This window comes from Neoarius graeffei, chromosome 6 (assembly GCF_027579695.1).
Source record: "Neoarius graeffei isolate fNeoGra1 chromosome 6, fNeoGra1.pri, whole genome shotgun sequence".
NCBI lineage: Eukaryota > Metazoa > Chordata > Actinopteri > Siluriformes > Ariidae > Neoarius > Neoarius graeffei.
Window position 1 is genome coordinate 19,230,874 of NC_083574.1, and position 20,030 is coordinate 19,250,903.

The window sequence follows — 20,030 nt, forward strand, 5'->3', positions numbered from 1 at the left end:
AAATAGAATTACTTCTGTTTTATCTGTGTTCAGCTGAAGAAAATTTTGTGACATCCAGCTATTGATTTGATCGATACACTGGTAGAGACATTCAAGGGGGGCATAATCATTAGGTGATAGAGATTAAGATTAAGAATTCACCCAAAAGCTGTTGCACACAAATGCATTTTTATTTTATAATGTGAAAAAAAGAGATTCTTAGCCAGTGCAAATGTAAACAGATTGCTGGTTACTGGCTTCAGAGTAACCTAACGATCATTATACCGTTTGTAAATAAGAACCAAAGATACAGCACCTTAGGAAACATAAGTGTCTCTCAGTTTTGTGTAAAATCTTCAAAATATAAAAAGTATAAAACATTCAATTGCCTTTAAAGTGCGAACATGTAAACAGGACATTTAAACTTTTAAATTTACCTTAAATTTTAAACTTAAATAAATAATAAACCTTAAATTTCAACTTCAGACTGTAAATAAAAATGCTGTTTCCTGTTAAAGTGCACACAAAAATAAATTCTGACTGGACCTTAAACTTGACCTGAGACAGACTGGGTAAACTGTCCATCAACTCTCATCACTTGGGTACAAAAAGATTCTTCTGCAGAAAAAGAAGCTTTACTGTTTTCTTCTGACACTCCAACGCCCCCCCTAAAAAAAAAAAATCGGATCTGCACGATTCAGCTGTGAAAAAGGCGGCATCCACCAAAAGGCGCGCCGTTTGCATCCAGACCGCCTGCGCGAATTCAATGACGCGACGAGTGGGGTTAAAGTTCACCGGGAAAAATGTAATTTTAAAAAATCGATCTTTGGACGTACAAATCGATCTTCAGGAAATAATATGCAAATCGATTCAGAATCGGAAAATCGATTTTTTTCAACACAGCCCTGATTATTATTACCTATATTATTGCCGCTTTTCCACTACAAATGCGGCTGAGCCGTGCCGTGCTGAGTCGAGCTGAGCGGGGCTGTTGGAGTTGCATTTCGACTACAACCGTGCTGAACCGTGCTGGCTGGAAGTGGGTGGACACATTGGGTGGAGTTAGCGAAAGTGGGTGGACGTCAGGTGATGTCGTTAAGCAGCGCAAACAGTGACATCAGTGATCTTTTAAGCGGTAGTCTCACAACCCGAATAGTAAACAATAAACATGGAGGACATGGAGTCGTTAGTGTTGCTGGTCTTGGTGCTGTGGCTTGTTGTCACCGACAACGCCAACAGATACTGGCAAGAGCGTATAGATGAGGCGAGGCGCATAAGGCTTCAGAAATTCTCGTAATTAACCCTGCCGACAGTAGTCGGAGGGGTTATTATTTTCACCTGCGTCAGTCTGTGTGTGTGTGTGTGTATCTGTCTATCTGTCTGTCTGTCTGTGTGTCTGCAAGATATCTCAAGAACCAATGGATCGATTTGGACCAAATTTTGTACATGTGTTGCCAATCACCCAGGAAGGAAACCATTAAATTTTGGAGGTCAAAGGTCAAGGTCATGGCAGAACTTCGAAATTTTCGCCCAATGTATTTTAATAGGGAAAAGGCGGGGTTTGCACTCGTTAGAGTGTCCCTGTCTAGTTCGTAATTATTCTTCTTCCGGGTTTGCGGTGTTTACAGATCCCAGCGTGCTCGCGGGGCGTGTGTGGGCATGTGAGGACACTCCTCCTCACCAATCAGTGCACAGGGGAGTGTCTGCTCACGCCCCCAGCCTCACTCAGCTCGGTTTGGCTCGCTTCAGCCCCACTCCAAAACGGTGCGAGTTTTAGGGGCTAAGCAGGGCTGAAGCGAGCTGAGTCGTGCTGTTTTTTGGTAGTCGAAACGCGAGCCGTGTCGGGCTGAAGTGAGCTGAAAAAGGGTATATTTAAGGTTTATTTTCTAATTTAGTGGCTTTTTACGTGTTCTTGTTGCAAATGCTGTTTTGCGTTTCTTGTTATCTGCTTATTTATTCATTATTAGTTTATTTCAAACATGTAAACAATCATCATAATATTAGCTGGCTTTTTTTATCGTGGTATATCAGATATATTCCATTCAGCTGAATGGAATATATCTGATATACCACGATTTAAAAAAAAAAAAAAAAAGCGCCAGCCAATATTACTGAAATATTACCCAGCACTAGTTTGGATTTTATAGTGTGTTATTCTGTAGTTATACGACCATAGCGATGGTCAAGCTGCAAAAACCGTGTACGTGGTCAAAGTGAGTACATATGTATTTGTAAGCGAGAGGACTGAAACAGATCTGTCACCGGATAGTTCTGACCTGCTTCTGAAGCTCCTGGTATGCTTTCAAAGTATGTTTGCTTTCTGTCTTTACCTCCTCATCGTCAAGCCAAAGGCCCATACTGAGAGCTTATCAAAACGATACATGCCATGTAGATGAAGTGAGAAATGAAGGACGAAAAGAAAAGAGAGCGAGGTTAAGTAGAAGGAGCAGGCGATGCTGAGTGAGCTTTTTATAGCAGCGGCGGCGGCGGCGGCGATGTGCTGAAGCCTGATCCCGTCTGACTTCAATATTAAAGCCTGTCACTGTGACTCACATTCTGTTGCCCGCTCAGGCTTTTAACTCCTATAGAACAACTCTCTGATCTGAATTCTCTCCCTCCTGCTCTCCCATGCCTTGGGGCGTCTATTTATATCTGAAAAAAGGAAGCAGGAGGGAACCTCTCGTACCTGCTTTCAGTCTTTATTAATCATTAGAGCATCGTGTCCAGTCGCCCCGGGAGGACGTGGTTAAATATGGGCTGAGGACAGACTGCAGCAATTTCCTGCTGGATGTGCAGTCGCCGTATGTTATTCCTGCTCTGCGTGCTAATCTGGCGTTTCGATTAAGCGTAGCAACCACCAGGTGCTTCGGCATGCTGACCTGCTCCCGTCATGTCACCGCGGTTACATGAGCTACGTGCTATTCTTTACATGGTGCTAAATCTGTCAGCACCTTTGCATACCACACCGGTCTGACAAGACCAACGCACGTTCGCCTTTCGCTTCAGAAAGCAGCTGGCTGAAGAAAAGCCCCCACTGAGCTCTACACCACTCAACACTCCACTTTAAAGATTTCTGGCATCTGTGTGACAAATGCAGCAAAGCCAAAGCGTGGCCACCTCCAACTCCAGACCTTTTTTTTTTTCTTAACGGAAAGCAAGGACACTTGGTTTTTACCCTAACCTAAACGGAATGATGTAGACTATACAGACCGAAACCACGTGGCTTTTTTTTTTTATTTTAATCTTTTGTGCTGTTACTGATAATGATGTGTGTGCCAGGAGAGAGGAAAAGAGAGATTAGTCTAAATGCACGAGACAAAATCTGCCTTCGGAATCCTCTCCCATCGTTCACTTCCTCGGCGTTTTTCAGCTTTCTTTTTCCATTTTTAGCTCCAGTCTTACTTTTCTCTCCAGCTGGGCGAAGTTTTTGGAAATGTAAAGTAAACGAATCCTTACCGTGGAAAAATGATCATGTTATGAGCACTGTCAAAAGCGGTTTAAATAACCTACTTAAGTCTGTATTTAACTTCATTCAATCTCGATTCCGATTTCAGTTGTTTCCAGATAACGTGAAAGAGTGTTTCATCCAGAAATGGTGTTTTGTGTCACTAGCTGTGGAAAACACGTGCTCTTGTCTGTTTCACTGAATTCTGTGGGGTTTCTTTTTGCAGGTCTATCCGGGGAGGCTGAAACAACATGTGCATAGGAAGCAGAGGACAAAGCCAGCGTGTGGAGCCCCTGCTTGCTCCTATCAGCTCGGGATGCACTCTTCCCTACAGCCTTTCCCGTTCTCCCCTTTGCCCCGCTTTATGGCCCTGATACCGCACCGGGCACCATGAATGCGTACAGAGACCCTGGACCTCTCTCTCAGCCCCTCCCCCCAGTTCACCTGCGCCTGCCGCTCCACAATGGCCACGCCTCCCCAGTCGAGGCCAGCTTATCCCGCATCTCCATGCCCAAGATGGGCGTACGGGCTCGCATCGCAGATTGGCCCCCAAAGAAGGAACAGTCCCGAGAATCGCTGCTGGAAAACGGGCAGGGTGTGACATCAGAGAGCAGTAGCGGCGAGGACAGGTTTAACCGACGGGGTACGGCAAGGGTGCCACAATTACGACGAAGCAAAGATGCAGAGTTTCGAGATGGAAGGACTGTAAGGAACATCCCGGGCTCTCCTGCACGTTTCCGGATCCCGGGATTCGCTCCGCTGCAGCAGCGTTCTAGCAGCGAAATCACGCTAAGCGAACAGGATGAAACGGAAGTCGAAGGTCGTCTGTTCCGGGTGTACGGCAGCACGTCGTCCATCAATGTCCAGGCCGTGCCTGAGGAGAGCTTCTTCGACATGCTTAGCCAGTTCCAGCAGGAGATGCCGGACCAACGCAGTGCTGCCCCTGCCAGGCTGGGAGAGCTACTGCAAGCCGAATCATCATTCAACCCATCCCCTTCTCCCGTCCCTTCCATCCCTCGCTCCGAAGACCGCCCCGAGAGCCGTGTGCGGAAAAAGAGCGGTGGCACAGAATCATCCCTCGGGACCTCGTCCCTGTTTCGGAAGCTTCGCAGCGCCAACAAGGGGGATACCGAAGCACCCCGCAGCGACTCCGAGGAGACACGGCAGTCAGAGGCTTCACTCAAACTGTGGCTGTGTGTACGTAGCTTTGCACACTACGACGCCCAGAGCCTCTTGTTTGACCTGCGCGAGGCGGCCGCCCAGCGCAGCTACGCAGCCCAAAGACGTAACACCGCCACAGGGGCATCTTCAGCATCTGCCACGTCCTCAGCCGCCGTCTCGTTGGCCGTGACCCACACTCTGGCTCTGGGAGGAGCCGAACCCACCTTCTGTAGTACTGAAGATTTAAGTTTGCTAATAGAGGGATCTACCTTGGGCGTGGAAGCCTCGGACTCGGCAGGACTAGACAGCTTGAGCTCGGGTCCTCAGCATCAACTCCTGCTTACCTGCCCCAACTTCCTGAACGAGACCGGGAGTTACGGTGAGCGCAACGTGAGCTTCCTGAGCTCATGGGCAGAGCGCGGGGAGGCCAGGCTGCGTACGCGCTGTACTAACGCCAGCGTGGCTGTGTTGGAGATGGAGCTAGAAGAGCAGGCCACACGTATGGACAAACTACAGCATCACTGCATAGAGCACGTGGACCTGGGAGCACGATACTACCGTGAATACTTCCATGGGAAAGGTAGACTCATATATACATCCTGTTTCTATACACACACACGCACTGTAGCGAGGTTTATAAAAAGAAAAAAAAAAAAAAACTTGTCATGTTGTCTCTTAGTTATTTATCCCACCCACGTTGGCATCTTGTCCAGTTTAATCCCATCAAAGTTTGGCTCGGAGTCTGATACTTGCTCAGAATGCTTTCAAGATGGCTGCCAGAACTGTTTTTAGCAATCTGACTTATGAAGGCACACCAAGTCTTTCTGAGGTTATTTAATTTATTAACACGTTGAGGGTGTGATTATTTAGGCGCACAGTTTAGTTTGCGTAATGCGAAACAAGCAGCTCAAAGCCTCTTTTTCTTGCGAGTGACCTTTTAGCTCCCGTAAACAACCTAATAAACCAGACAGACACCAAATGTTTGAGGTCATTAAGTTGTATTCGGAGGAAAATCAGGTACGTTTTTAATTTGTGGATGAGTTGAACATATTTCCTGAGCAGTTCTCATCAGCTTTCAACAACAAAAAGTCCTCAGTATGTACGAGCAACCTGCAGTCACAGTAGCAGCTTTCTAAGCCGTTCTTTCAAACTAGATGTACATCTGCCTTCCATCTGGGGGTCTTAAATGCCACTGTTGTAAACTTCTCCAACCGCACGCTCCAAAAATAACTTAATTGTCACTGTGTAACTACATTAGCTGAAACCTTGCTGATAGTGGGTTCTGTGAAAGTCATGCTCCTAAAGGAGAGCTGGTGAGATAATGGGTAGGGCACAAGAAAAAAAGCTGCGTCTCTGCTTTTCGAACCTTTTAGCCTGTTTGCTTGGGCTGCGTTCCATGAAGATGTGGATATTAGCAGAAGCAGCTTAAAGCCTCTTGTTCATGCAGGATTCCATTTGTTATCGATCTAAGGGCCTCTGCATGCTCTTGCGACAAGGCTTTCGCAGATAGCTTTTCGCAGACAGTTGTAATTTATCATTGAGCGGGGAGTAATAGGCGTGCGCGATGTTATTCACCGCCACCACGCAAGGGGGCGCGAAATCGCTAGGAGTAGTTGGTGGGTGTGGTTAGTGGAGTGTTCATCCTCCGGTTACTTATAATGACTAGAACTGGAGTCGTATAGATGTCCGTACTTCCTCACTTCCTCGATCAACCGCTCTTCGTGCTGCTCCATCTTCGCTCGTGTTTTTAAAAATGCCGGTCGTGAAAACAAACCAAACCGGGAAAGTAGGGAAGCGGAAGTGCGTGTACAGCGGATGGAGAGTGGACCAATCAGAGCCCTCTTGTCTGCGACGCTGTCTGCGAGGCTTCTGCGGTGGTCACAATTTTTGGGAGGTGCGCGCAGAGCGTCTGCGAAGGTGGGGGGGGGCTACGCAGACGCCATCTGCGACGCCATCTGCAAGGACTGCGTTGTCAGCATAAATTGGCCTTAAAGGGGGGGAAGCACCATCAGCAAGCACGGCCAGTAAGAATGAAGACGGTGCTGTTAATTGCACGCACAAAAGTGTTCATGAATGTGGAGCAAAGGTGGAGAGAAACTGTTACACGTGAAAGAGAGAGAGAGAGAGAGAGAGCGCACTTCAGTTCTGCAAGCACTGAGCACGAAGGCATCCATGCTTCCGTACTAACGGTGTATGCACATTTCATTAGCAACGACCGGCTGTTTTTAACTCTACAGCTGTGGTCAGAAGTTTACATGCGGTGACATGAATGTCATGGCAATATTTGGGCTTTCGGTAATTTCTTTGAACTGTTCTTTTTCTGTGGCAGAATGTACAGCATATATCTTGAATAAAAAAAAAAACGAATTTGGAGCACAAGTTTTAATTTTCTTTGGTTTTCTGAAATCAATACAGGGTCAAAAATATACATACAGCCCACCTAATATTTGGGTAAAATGTCTCTTCGCAAGATTCACCTTGACCAAACATTTTTGTTTACCATGAACAAGCTTCTGGCAGAATTCTGGTTGGATATTTCACGACTCTTCATGGTAGAATTGGTAGAGTTCAGTTAATTTTTAATTTTTTTTTTTTCCTTGGCATGGACTCAACTTTAAACACGGTCCATATATTTTCAATGGGGTTGAAATCAGGGCTTGTTTTAAGCTTAATGTTAGCCTGCTTTATCCTCCATAACCAGCTCTGATGCGTGTTTGGGTTCATCGTCCTGTTGTAACTCCCAAATCATGTTCAAGTTTCTGATGGTTTATGCTGAAGAATTCTGAGGTCTTCCTCCTCCTTCATAATTCCATCCACTTTATGCAATGAACCAGTTCCACTGGCAGTAAAACAGCCTCAGAGCATGATGATCCTACCACCACCAGTTGGTACAGTGTCCCTCTGTATATGGTGGTCATTGTGGCCAAACAACTCAATCTTTGTCTCATCTGACCATACAGCTATCCTTCAGAAGGCTTTTTCTTCGTCCGTGTGGTCAGCTTCAAACTTTAGTTAAGCTTGAAGGTGTCAGTTTTGGAGCAGGGGGTTATTTCTTGGATAGCAGCCTCTTAGTTCATGGTGATCTGAACTGTAGACACTGATCCATCAGCTTCCAGCTCATGGCGGGGCTGTGCCATGGTGGTTCCCAGGTTGTTCCTGACCATCCAAACCAATTTCCTTTCAGCTGAGGGTGACAGTTTGGGTTTTCTTGAAGCAAGGTGGCTTGGCAAAGTAACTACACCTCACAATAACTTGTATACAATTGTTTGAACTGATCTTGGAATTTGCAGTTTAGAAATGGCTCCAAGAGACATTCCGGAGTTGTGTACATCTGCGATCCTCTTTCTCAGATCTGCACTGAGCTCCTTGGACTTGTCCATTTTACTATGTGTTGGTCAATCCAGTGAATGCGGGAAACAAACCCTTTTTATGAAGGCACAGAGAAGCTACCAGCTGTAGTCAATCATGATCACGAACAGGAAGTTAAGAGACCTCGGCCTTGGCAAGATAAGAGACGTTTTGTAAATTTCAGCACCTCTGAATTAATAATCTAAGTGCGCGTATGTAAATTTTTGGCCGTGTGTATAATTTTGACCCTGTGTTGATTTCAGAAAACCCAAAGAAAATTAAAACTTGTGCACCAAATTCTAGTGTTTTTTTTTTAATTAAAGATGCTGTACAATCATTCTGCCACAGAAAATGAACAGTTCAAAGAAATTACTGAAAGCCCAAATATTGCCATGATATTCATATCCAAGATGACATTCATGTCACTGTATGTAAACTTCTGACCACAACTGTAGTTGTGATCAAGGAGTGTGGCATATCAAAAGAAAGAGTATGAAGTTCTGGATTCAAAACTGGTTTTATTTTCCCCCCAAGGTTAAATAGAACAGAAGTTACAACCGTTTGAAATTTTCAGGTTTTTTTTATTTTTTATTTATCTATTTATTTTCCCCATCAGCCTTATTTCCCCGCTTCCAGCAATATACATCCATCTTGAGAAAGTAAAGTAAAGCACCTTCAGGAGCAATTATTGTGCCCAAAACATCTGTCAATTGCTCAGAGTTTAAAAATAACCTTTTGCTTCAGTATTTTTTGTTTATTTTGAAATTTAATTGCATTATTTGCGTAGTGAGATGGCGTAAACTACTCAAATAAATTTCAACAACTGAGCAATGGCATGACCAGAACCGTTGATTGTAGGTACTTTGCTGGTCATTGTACCGAATCATTCAAACCCACCTTCAGGTGCACGCGCCACAGCACGCAGGACTGACACTCCATCGCTGATGAAGCTGGCAAACCTCAAAATTAATCTAAATTGGAATATGCCATGCCGATCTGGCTGTTGTGTAAACAGTTTTCAAAATGGCGGCGCTGACATTCACGTTTGAAGTCTCGCACAACTCTCGTGAGGATAAGCGATGTTTGCCGTGGACCAAACGAACTACATTCAACATGGCTAAAGGCCGATAATTGTAATATGGCCAATACGGGTCACAATATAAGGTTAATAAAACCGAAAACATTATTGAATAACATCTTAATTAAGAAATAAAGCAAGTTTAAAAATGACTTCAGGTCCCCTTTAAGAGAAAATGGTAATGTATCGACCTGATTTTTGATGGCTTTTGGTTGTATGATGTACGTGTACCACTATAGGGAACCCAACCGTAAGTACAAGGCAACGCATCTCATAAACGCTTGACCACCGGACAACGAAATTTGTATCTTTATTTGCATAAGATGGATGAGTTTTTATCCAGCACTTACTTTTAATTAGCATTTTAAAGATAACGTGGGATTATCTACAAGCACATTTTACGTAAAATATTCACGACAGTTTTATATAAAACGAGTTAAAACTGTTTTTATTAGTCCACTAGCTTGTTGGACAGTTGACAGTTTCTGGGATGCAAGTGCAGGAAGAGCACACGGGCAAGCAGATCCAAAACGGAGACAAAGGCAGGGTCAAAAAACGGACAGCGGTCGAGCGAGGTACAGACAGGATATCAGAGGTAATACGGTACTCACAGTCCAAAAACACAAACGCGGTCAAAACCAGAAAAGTGATCCAATATATGACTTTCGCAAAGTCTGTGTGTTACTGAGAGATTTTATATGTATGCGCTGTGATTGTGCTCTAATCAGGAACAGGTGCATGAGGATTGGTCATAACAGCGCTGTGTGCGTGAATGTGACAAATGTAACCAGACAACTGCTTGACATGGCAAGTTTGATATTCGATGGGAACTCAGTAGTAATGATGTAAAATGAAAACGCTGGTTCACTGCTGTCCACCAGGCACTCAGCAGAGTCACATCATAATAAATGTGGTGGTGTTTCTGGCATGTGGTGTCAAAGAAAGGAATAAATATGTATTTTTTATATATATAAAACATAATATTCATTCCTTGTCTAGACAATCTGGCTATATACAGTCAAGTCGGACAGTCTGCACACCCCTTTCAACTTCTCCACGTTTCATTACGTTACAGACTTATTCTCCAGTAGATTGAGACGTTTCTATAACTTAATTGGAGTCCAGATGTGGTAAATTCAATAGATTGGACATGATTGGGGATTGCCAAGACCTGCCTATCAGGTCCCACAGTCGACAGTACATGTCAGAGCAAGCTCCAAGCCGTGGGGTCAAAGGAATTATCTGCAGACCTCAGAAACAGGATTGTGTCAAAGCATAGATCTGGAGAAGGGTACAGAAAAATCGCTGCAGCTTTACAGGTCCCAAAGAGCACAGTGGCCACCATGATTCGTAAATGGAAGAAGTTTGGAACCACCAAGAATCTTCCTAGACCTGGCTGCCCAGTCAAACTGAGCGATCGGGGAAGACGGGCCTTGGCCAGGAAGGTGAGCAGGAACCCGAGGGTCACTCTGACAGAGCTCCAGCGTATCCTTGTGGAGATGGGAGAACCTTTCAGATGATCAGCCATCCAGACAGCACTCCACAAATCAGGCCTTTATGGTAAAGTGGCCAGACGGAAGCCACTCCTTCGTAAAAGGCACATGACAGCCCAACTTGGAGTTTGCCAAAAGGCACCTAGAGGACTCTCAAACCATGAGAAACCAGATTCTCTGGTCTGATGAAACCAAAATTGAGCTTTTTGGCCTGAATACCAAGCGCCATGTCTGGAGGAAACCAGGCACTGCTCATCACCTGGCTAATGCCATCCCGACAGTGAAGCATGGTGGTGGCAGCATCATGATGTGGGGCTGTTTTTCAGCAGCGGGAACGGGGCAACTAGTCCTGATAGAGGGAAAGATGAATGCAGCTAAGTACACCGAGATCCTTGAAGAAAACCTGCTCCAGAGCGCTCTGGACCTCAAACTGGGGCGAAGGTTTACCTTCCAACATGACAACGACCTGAAGCACACAGGTAAGAGAACAAAGGAGTGGCTTTGGAGAAAGTCTGTGAATGTCCTTGAGTGGCCCAGCCAGAGCCCAGACCTGAATCCAATTGAACATCTGTGGAAGGAGCTGAAAATGGCTGTGTACCGATGCTCCCCATCCAACCTGATGGAGCTTGCAAGGATATGCCAAGAGGAATGGGCAAAAATGTCCAGAAACAAGTGTGCCAAGCTCATAGCTTCTTTCACAAGATACCTTGAAGCTGTAATTGCTGCCAAAGGTGCATCAACCACGTATTAGGCAAAGGGTGTGTACAGATATGTAACCCCTAAATAGCCTATTTTTGTCAGTAAAATAAAATTCTAAAAACCTGTTTTCACTTCGTAATTATTGGCGATTGTGTGTAGATGTTTGAGGCAAAAAATGAACTCAATCTATTGTGGAATAAGTCTGTAACATAAAACGTGGAGAAGGAGAAAGGGGTGTGCAGGAGTGTGTGTGTGTTTGAAATACAGTGGTGCTTGAAAGTTTGTGAACCCTTGAGAATTTTCTATATTTTTGCATAAATATAACCTAAAACATCATCAGATTTTCACACAAGTCCTAAAAGTAGATAAAGAGAACCCAGTTAAACAAATGAGACAAAAACATTATACTTGGTCATTTATTTATTGAGGAAAATGATCCAATATTACATATCTGTGAGTGGCAAAAGTATGTGAACCTTTGCTTTCAGTATCTGGTGTGACCCCCTTGTGCAGCAATAACTGCAACTAAATGTTTCCGGTAACTGTTGATCAGTCCTGCACACCGGCTTGGAGGAATTTTAGCCCATTCCTCCGTACAGAACAGCTTCAACTCTGGGATGTTGGTGGGTTTCCTCACATGAACTGCTCGCTTCAGGTCCTTCCACAACATTTCCATTGGATTAAGGTCAGGACTTTGACTTGGCCATTCCAAAACATTAACTTTATTCTTCTTTAACCATTCTTTGGTAGAATGACTTGTGTGCTTAGGGTCGTTGTCTTGCTGCATGACCCACCTTCTCTTGAGATTCAGTTCATGGACAGATGTCCTGACATTTCCCTTTAGAATTCGCTGGTATAATTCAGAATCCATTGTTCCATCAATGATGGCAAGCCGTCCTGACCCAGATGCAGCAAAACAGGCCCAAACCATGATACTACCACAGCCACCATGTTTCACAGATGGTATAAGGTTCTTATGCTGGAATGCAGTGTTTTCCTTTCTCCAAACATAACACTTCTCATTTAAACCAAAAAGTTCTATTTTGGTCTCATCCATCCACAAAACATTTTTCCAATAGCCTTCTGGCTTGTCCACGTGATCTTAGCAAACTGCAGATGAGCAGCAATGTTCTTTTTGGAGAGCAGTGGCTTTCTCCTTGCAACCCTGCCATGCACACCATTGTTGTTCAGTGTTCTCCTGATGGTAGACTCATGAACATTAACATTAGCCAATGTGAGAGAGGCCTTCAGTTGCTTAGAAGTTACCCTGGGGTCCTTTGTGACCTCGCCGACTATTACACGCCTTGCTTTTGGAGTGATCTTTGTTGGTCGACCACTCCTGGGGAGGGTAACAATGGTCTTGAATTTCCTCCATTTGTACACAATCTGTCTGACTGTGGATTGGTGGAGTCCAAACTCTAGAGATGGTTTTGTAACCTTTTCCAGCCTGATGAGCATCAACAACGCTTTTTCTGAGGTCCTCAGAAATCTCCTTTGTTCGTGCCATGATACACTTCCACAAACATGTGTTGTGAAGATCAGGCTTTGATAGATCCCTGTTCTTTAAATAAAACAGGGTGCCCACTCACACCTGATTGTCATCCCATTGATTAAAAACACCGGACTCTAATTTCACCTTCAAATTAACTGCTAATCCTAGAGGTTCACATACTTTTGCCACTCACAGATATGTAATATTGGATCATTTTCCTCAGTAAATAGATGACCAAGTATAATATTTTTGTCTCATTTGTTTAACTGGGTTCTCTTTATCTACTTTTAGGGCTTGTGTGAAAATCTCATGATGTTTTAGGTCATATTTATGTAGAAATATAGAAAATTCTAAAGGGTTCACAAACTTTCAAGCACCACTGTACACGGTGATTTTAAAAAAAGATAGAAAACTGAAGCTTTTGGCCATTTTTTTGTTGTTGTTGCAGTTAATGTATCTTTTCAGAACATTATAGAAATAAGTGTCACGGAGATTGCTGAAAATGAAAAGGACAGATTGATGAGCGTGAAATCTGTCGAGCTGTAAATGCACAGTGACGACATTAATTCTTTCACAGAGTTAGCGTTTATTGTTTATTTAGTGATGCCAGGTAGCCACACCTGGTAAGCAACATTTCACCGTGTTTGTACAGTTGTACAGTTGGGGTGTGTACGTGTTTGCATGTGTGGATGTGCGTTTTGCTTGCGATCGCACACGTGTGCCAGGCACACAGCGGCACTGCCTTGTCTAGACGATCTCAGTCTTAGGAGGATGACTGCGTCCTCCATGTCCTTGGCGTAATGAAGCATTTCATATCCGTTCACTCATCTCCGATTTCCTGATGTTTCTTACGGAACTCCGGAGCCCATATCCTGAAGTAGAACCATGGGATGAAAGATGTCTCAATGCTGACATTTAAGACACTAAGAATTAAAATCCCCGAATGCCACAGTGGTTGGTGACAAATCACACACTTGGAGGAGAAAGATGTTGAGTGAATGTGCTTTCTATAGCTCTGTCACATTATACTGTACTTGTATGCGAGACTATTTAAGGTCACTATGTCTGTGTGCTCTTGTGTTGAGTGCTTTGTCAACAGTGCTGTGCTGCTCAGGAATGCTCTTAAGATCTGCAAAAAAAAAAACAAAAGAACAGACGTTTGGCCATTTTAAACAGGCAGGATATTAATGCCACTCAACCGGACATGACCTTCTCAGGTTTAATCATTCTGTCCTTTACCCTCTCTGTCCTTTCCTTCATCTCATTCTCTTATTTGCCGTGTTTCCTGGACCATAAGTCACTTTGGAATATAAGGGTGTATTCAGACCAGGATAGTTCACTTGCTTTGGTCCGAACCAAATGTTTTTTTTTATTTTTTCATTTTGGTGCGGTTCGCTTTCACACTGTACATTTTAGTAAGCGGACCAAAATCTGTCAACAAAGCCACGCGCCCTGAGGTCGTTCAGCTATTGGTCATAGACGACACGCGCACAAAGCGTTAAGTTCAAAAGTAGTCACGGAGGCTAGCGCTGATGAGCGCACATCATGTTGTGACAGTTCTGGCTCTTCACGCAAGTCGCTAGTACCGCCACTTTTTGAAAGAATGTCCCTGATTTTAATGTAGGTCTGACGGAGTTTCTTCGCTTTTAGCCGACATTGTTCTGGGGAGCGCGTGAACCCCTTCTCCTTCATTTTCTCACTGAATACAGCAAACACATCGGCATTTTTGTGCGTTCTCTCTAAAAGCTCAGATATCTGGACATCTGCCCATATATCCACAAGGGTGCGCGTTTCTTCCTCGGCCCACGTTTGCCCCTACTCATTTTTTGTACTCTGTAGTCTAGCCTGAATGACTGAACGACTGTTGTAAGGTTCCCTTGACAACCGAAACAGTGTTTGCACTTTGCGGTGGAGTGTCGAGACTCTGTTTCCCATAATGCTCAACAAACGACGGAAGCTCCCGAGGTACAAAAAAGCAAAATTGTCGGATTAGGTCCGGTCTGCTTTCACACCTCCAAAAGATCCGCACCAGGGTTCCTTTAGTCCGGACCGAGTCCGACCTTGCAGCTCGGTCTCGGTCCGCTTGTTTGGTCCGGACCAGAGTTCGGTGGTTTGTATTCAGACCAACCCAAAAGGTCCGGACCAAGGGAAATTTGGTTCGTTTGGTCCGGACCAAACAACATACGTGTGAATACACCCTAAGACGCACTTCCGTTGTCAGCTTAGAGTAAAAACAGCTTGTACGGTATTAAATGTGTGTGTGTGTGTGTGTGTGTCTTGTATATCCACATTCACTGGATATGAGCAGTCGCGTGCTCTGATTGGCTCCTGTACTACTAGGCTATCGGCTCATATACCGTGAGTAGAGAAAAACAAAATGGCGGCGCACGTTCCTGAACCAACCAAGGACGAAATAAAAACTCTACTTGAAAATAAAACCCCAAAAATAAAAAATAAAAAGCAACAAAATATGGAATGAAAGTATTTGTTGGTAAGAACATATATTTTTTTATTTTTCAAGAATTATCGCATTTTTCACAAACTGCTACTGTCATTTCGTCAGCTTGTTTACATTCTGAGCCGAAACTATTTTGTTGGACGTTTTGTATAAAGTTTTTATTTATCGAATTTTCAAAAAATAAAAATGCTCCATTTCTCAAAAATGTGGACAGACTAAAACCACTACATGCCTTGCTGGCTATCAGCTCGCGTACGACCCGATTTCGTGGAATAACTGTTAATTATTTTTTTCGCGGTCTGGTTTCCATCAAATCCTGCGCTCTGATTGGCAGACCCTGGTCACGGACCTCTGGCGACTCGCTTGTTCACAACAACAAACATGGTAGCATTTTTTGTCAACATTTATCTTTCTTTTTTTATAAGATTTATTTATGATTGTCAAAAATCTTATAAATTTTTGCCAGCATTTCTCAGGAGAATAGAATTAATTTTACAGCATGGATAGTGATAATGACAGTGTTCACAGCGAAAGCGAGTTTTACTACCCTGAGGAAGAAGAAATAAAAGAAAGCATTTCAGGAGAAAGCTAAAAACCTCTAACTTGCTAACGCCGAGCAAAAACATGGCTGAATCCTGAATGACTCAATTTTGTATAAATAGGGGACTACATAGGTGGCAAAATGTAGTTTTTTTTTTTTTTTCCTGCCATGGAAGTGCGCTTGTATACTGAAGAGGAAGCAATTTGCATTACAGCCGTGAATGAGGATTCAAAATGGCGGCTTGCCTCAGTTTTCCTTTCGGGCGCTCTCGTTTTCTGTTGGAATTTGGTAAAGAAAAAAAGAAATATATTATTTACCAGCTTAAAGTCGGTCCATATGGTGAAATACCGTGACCTCGGCCTTGAATACTGACCTCGGCCCAGAGGGCGTCGGTCAGTACTTTCAAGACCTCGGTCACATTATTTCACAATATGGACCTCCCAGCTGGTAAATAACACACGTTTATTTTTTTCGCGGTCCGGTTTCCATCAAATCCTGCGCTCTGATTGGCTGGCGAGCGGGTCCGTATCCTATGGTATGGACCCGAGTTACGGACCCGAGTGATGGACCTCTGGCGACTCGTTTGGTCACAACAAAAAACAACATAGTAGCAATTTTTGTCAATTTATGTTATTTACAAGATTTATTTATAAGATCTTTATTAAAAATCTTATAAATTTTTGCCAGCATTTCTCAGGAGAATAACGTTAATTTTACAGCATGGATAGTGATAACGACAGTCGAGTTTTACTACCCTGAAGAAGAAGAAATAAAAGAAAACATTTCAGGAGAAAGCTAAAAACCTGTAACTTGCTAACGCCGAGCAAAAACATGGCTGAATCCTGAATGACTCAATTTTGTATAAATGGGACTACATAGGTGGCAAAATGTAGTTTTTTTCCTGCCATGGAAGTGCACTTGTATACCGAGGAGGAAGCCATTTGCATTACAGCTGTGAATGAGGATTCAAAATGGCGGCTCGGTTTGGTTTTCCCTTTCGGGCGCTCTCGTTTTCTGTTAGAATGTGGTAAAGAAAAAAATAAATATATTATTTACCAGCTTAAGGTCGGTCCGTATGGTGAAATACCGTGACCTCGGCCTTGAATTCTGACCTCGGCCCAGAGGGCCTCGCTCAGTACTATCAAGACCTCGGTCACGGTATTTCACGGTACGGACCTCCCAGCTGGTAAATAAAGTATATGTATATATTCCACAGTTGCGTGAAGATGTGAAGTTGATCTTCAAGTGGTGAACGTATTCACGAGTGAGTGAAGCGAATGAGTGAAAAATATTTTCAATCCAAAAACATAAACTTGATATCTTCGCACCCCCGTGTAAGGTTCTTGATATTATATGGACACATCCACAAAAAAAAAACCACGCAAGTTAATCAAAAGAATTTTAATTTTGAACCGGTTTGCCATCTTGACAACGCATGTCCAGTCAGCAGGAAAATACTGGGAATATCGAGGAACTATGTCACTCAGATCCGCGATTTTTTTTCTTTTTCTTTTTATTAAAGAGACACATTCATAAAAAGTACCCAAATTTATTAAAACAATTCATCGACTTCCTCACAAGTGACTGAAATTTATTTTTTGGTTCATGGTTTTGGATCTCCGTGTCCCAAATGTAGCTCGTATGAAAAATACGATTGATCTAGCCTAGTAAACTAGACCCACCCGCCTAGCGGCCAAAAATATTTTTTGCCTGCGAGTGGGTCTAGCCTCGCACCATATCAACAAAACACCCCGGGCATCAAATTGTGCCCGCCAATCACAACGCAAGGTTTTTGTTTGGATTCTTTGGGCGAGCTTTTGCAGGAGTGACGACAAGGCTGCGCGACGCTGGAGAAAGCGCAACAGGAAAGATGGCTACGGGCTAGTGAACAGCGCGCGTTTGACTCCGCTTTGGAATCGGTTTTAGAAGAATTAGACTTGGAGTTTTCGTTGAAACATGAGCAGGAAGAGGCTCTCCGCTCATTCCTTTTCAAGAAGGACGTTTTCGCTGTTTTGCCGACTGGCTATGGCAAAAGTCTGATCTACCAGCTGGCTCCGCTGGTAGCCAAAAGGATGGGGCTAGTTTGTGCAGTACGAAGAATTAATAAACAGCTTTGAAACATTACTTTTTGATTGTTTCTTATTTTCCCGTTATTTTAAATTTAAGGGAAATTATTTCACCAAACGCCACTAAATAAATAACTCTCAAAAACAGTTTAAGCAAACCCTTGAAAAACACTTGGAAAAAAATGTGTATGTGGTCCAGACTCCAAACTTGTGGTCATTATCTCCAAACTTCTTAATATCTAGAACCTGTTTATTAATTAATACGCATTTTGAAAAATTATTTATTTCAAGGCCTCCCCCACTGCTTTCTGTCGCTCTGACTACGTCACAGTCACTGTTGCGCTGATTGGTCAGAGCGTTGGCCTATACGCACAGAGACAGTTTGAAAGACAGCGGTTTGTTCCTCCCCCACCCTTCGGAAATGTCTACAAGCGAGGCCAGACTAAATATTCACATTTAGTCTGGCTTGCCAGGCTACGATTGATCCATTTCCCAGTAAAACACTCGTGTCCATATAATATATAAAAATGTACAATGAGTCTGCTGTTACAGGAATATAACCAACAACGGGACATTGTGATACAAATCATTGTTTTCAGTTTTAATTTCAATTTTAACATACCGTCCCAACTTTTTCTGATTTGGGGTTGTACCCCAAAGTTGATTATTTTCCTACAACAGCATGTCCCGAAGTGTTTATTCCTCTTTATATCAAAGCAAATAAAACATTTTTTTAGTTTATTAATGAATGACACCTCATGCTTTTTTTTATCCTTTTATAGTTATGTTTAATGTTGTGGAACGTCCGCAAGACAGGTTCGTTCCTGTTATCACGCGCATCACTCGATCACCAGCCTCTCTTTTTCTCTTTCTCGAAGCTGAGAAACCGGAAAGCTCAAAGTCCTCTCTCGTGAAGACATGGTGGAAAACCGACTGGCACTGGAGACTCCTTCCAGAAATGTTAAATAAACGTGTCCTTTCAGAAAGCTTCGACATGTCAATGAGATATATATATATATATATATATGTATATGTATGTATGTATGTATGTATGTATAATTTTAATAAAACACGTTCTTGTAAATGCTTTTATTCTTAGGTTTAGATTATACGGAGGCATACAAGTACCTGCGTACGCTGTTGCTATAGAATTGATAAGACCTTAGAACAGCTTGCACTGCTCTACAAAATTAACCAACAATATGACCAATTAGATTTGAGAATTCAGGAGTATTGTGGTATAAAAAGATTTGCGCAACGTCATGGTAAACTACATCTGCTAAATATTGTTTCGAAATCATCCATTTTCTCCCAGTCTCACTTTTTTGTCCTCCTTTTTTTTTTCTTATTATTTTCTTCTGTCTGTCTAGAGCACTGGAACTACTTTGGAACAGACGAGAAGTTGGGGCCCGTGGCTCTGAGCATCCGCAGAGAGAAACTGGACGACACCAAAGATCTGAAGGACCAATACCAGTACCGAATCATCTTCCGTACCAGTGAGGTGTGTGTGTATTAGAGCAGCATGTGTGCATCTTCAGTAACCTAAGAGCAGCGTGTTTAGCTGGCTCGCATTCACTGCCCGAGTCTAACCTCAGTCGTTAACATGCGCACGCTTAGACGGTCCCGTCAGTGCTGCACACACCACAGTAATACCTGTAACTTTACTCCGTCCGTGATCGTGCCCTTATTACTTTTTAAATATCACAATCGGTTGTTGGTGGCAACAGGCTGAGGAGGTCAGTCCAGACGTCTCTATCCCCAGCCACAGATTCCAGCAAAGTGTTGTTGGTCCATTAAAGCAGAAGAAAATAATTAATATAATTTCAAATATTTTTATTTTTCCTCTTGAGGTTTATCACTCAGCTAGTTCAGAGTCAGATCAGCAGCACATGCCAGCTCAAAGAGCCCGATCCAGACTCGCTTTTGGATACTACTGAAGACTTGAACATGGCAGAAAAACCTCCTGGATGCTGTAGACCAATGATTCTGAAACTTTTTATAGTCAGGGACATTTACATTGTAAAATAAATTCCACATTATAGATTTATTTCCTGAAAATTATTACATAACATTACATTACAGGCATTTAGCAGACGCTCTTGTCCAGAGCGACATACAACAGGGCTCCAGCCGGGGAGCAGGTTGGGGGTTGGCTGCCTTGCTCAAGGGTACTTTCAGCCATTCCTGCTGGTCTAGGGTAGCCTGGGCCCGCCCATCCTAAGCGTGACGCAACACGAGGGCCTGTTGCGAGCTTAGTCTGGCCAGGCAAG

General features: G+C 43.4%; 1 protein-coding gene across 4 annotated transcripts in view; it reads left to right on the forward strand.

Annotated features, from left to right (window-relative positions):
• Positions 1-20,030, forward strand: part of sipa1l3 (signal-induced proliferation-associated 1 like 3) — a 330,706-nt gene that overhangs the window by 194,208 nt on the left and 116,468 nt on the right. For all 4 annotated transcript variants that reach the window (XM_060923387.1, XM_060923390.1, XM_060923388.1 and 1 more), the window contains 2 exons: positions 3,651-5,165; positions 19,131-19,261. In XM_060923387.1, the coding sequence (XP_060779370.1) occupies positions 3,815-5,165; positions 19,131-19,261 (1,482 nt within the window). In that variant the 5' untranslated portion in view covers positions 3,651-3,814. The remainder of the gene's footprint in view (positions 1-3,650; positions 5,166-19,130; positions 19,262-20,030) is intronic.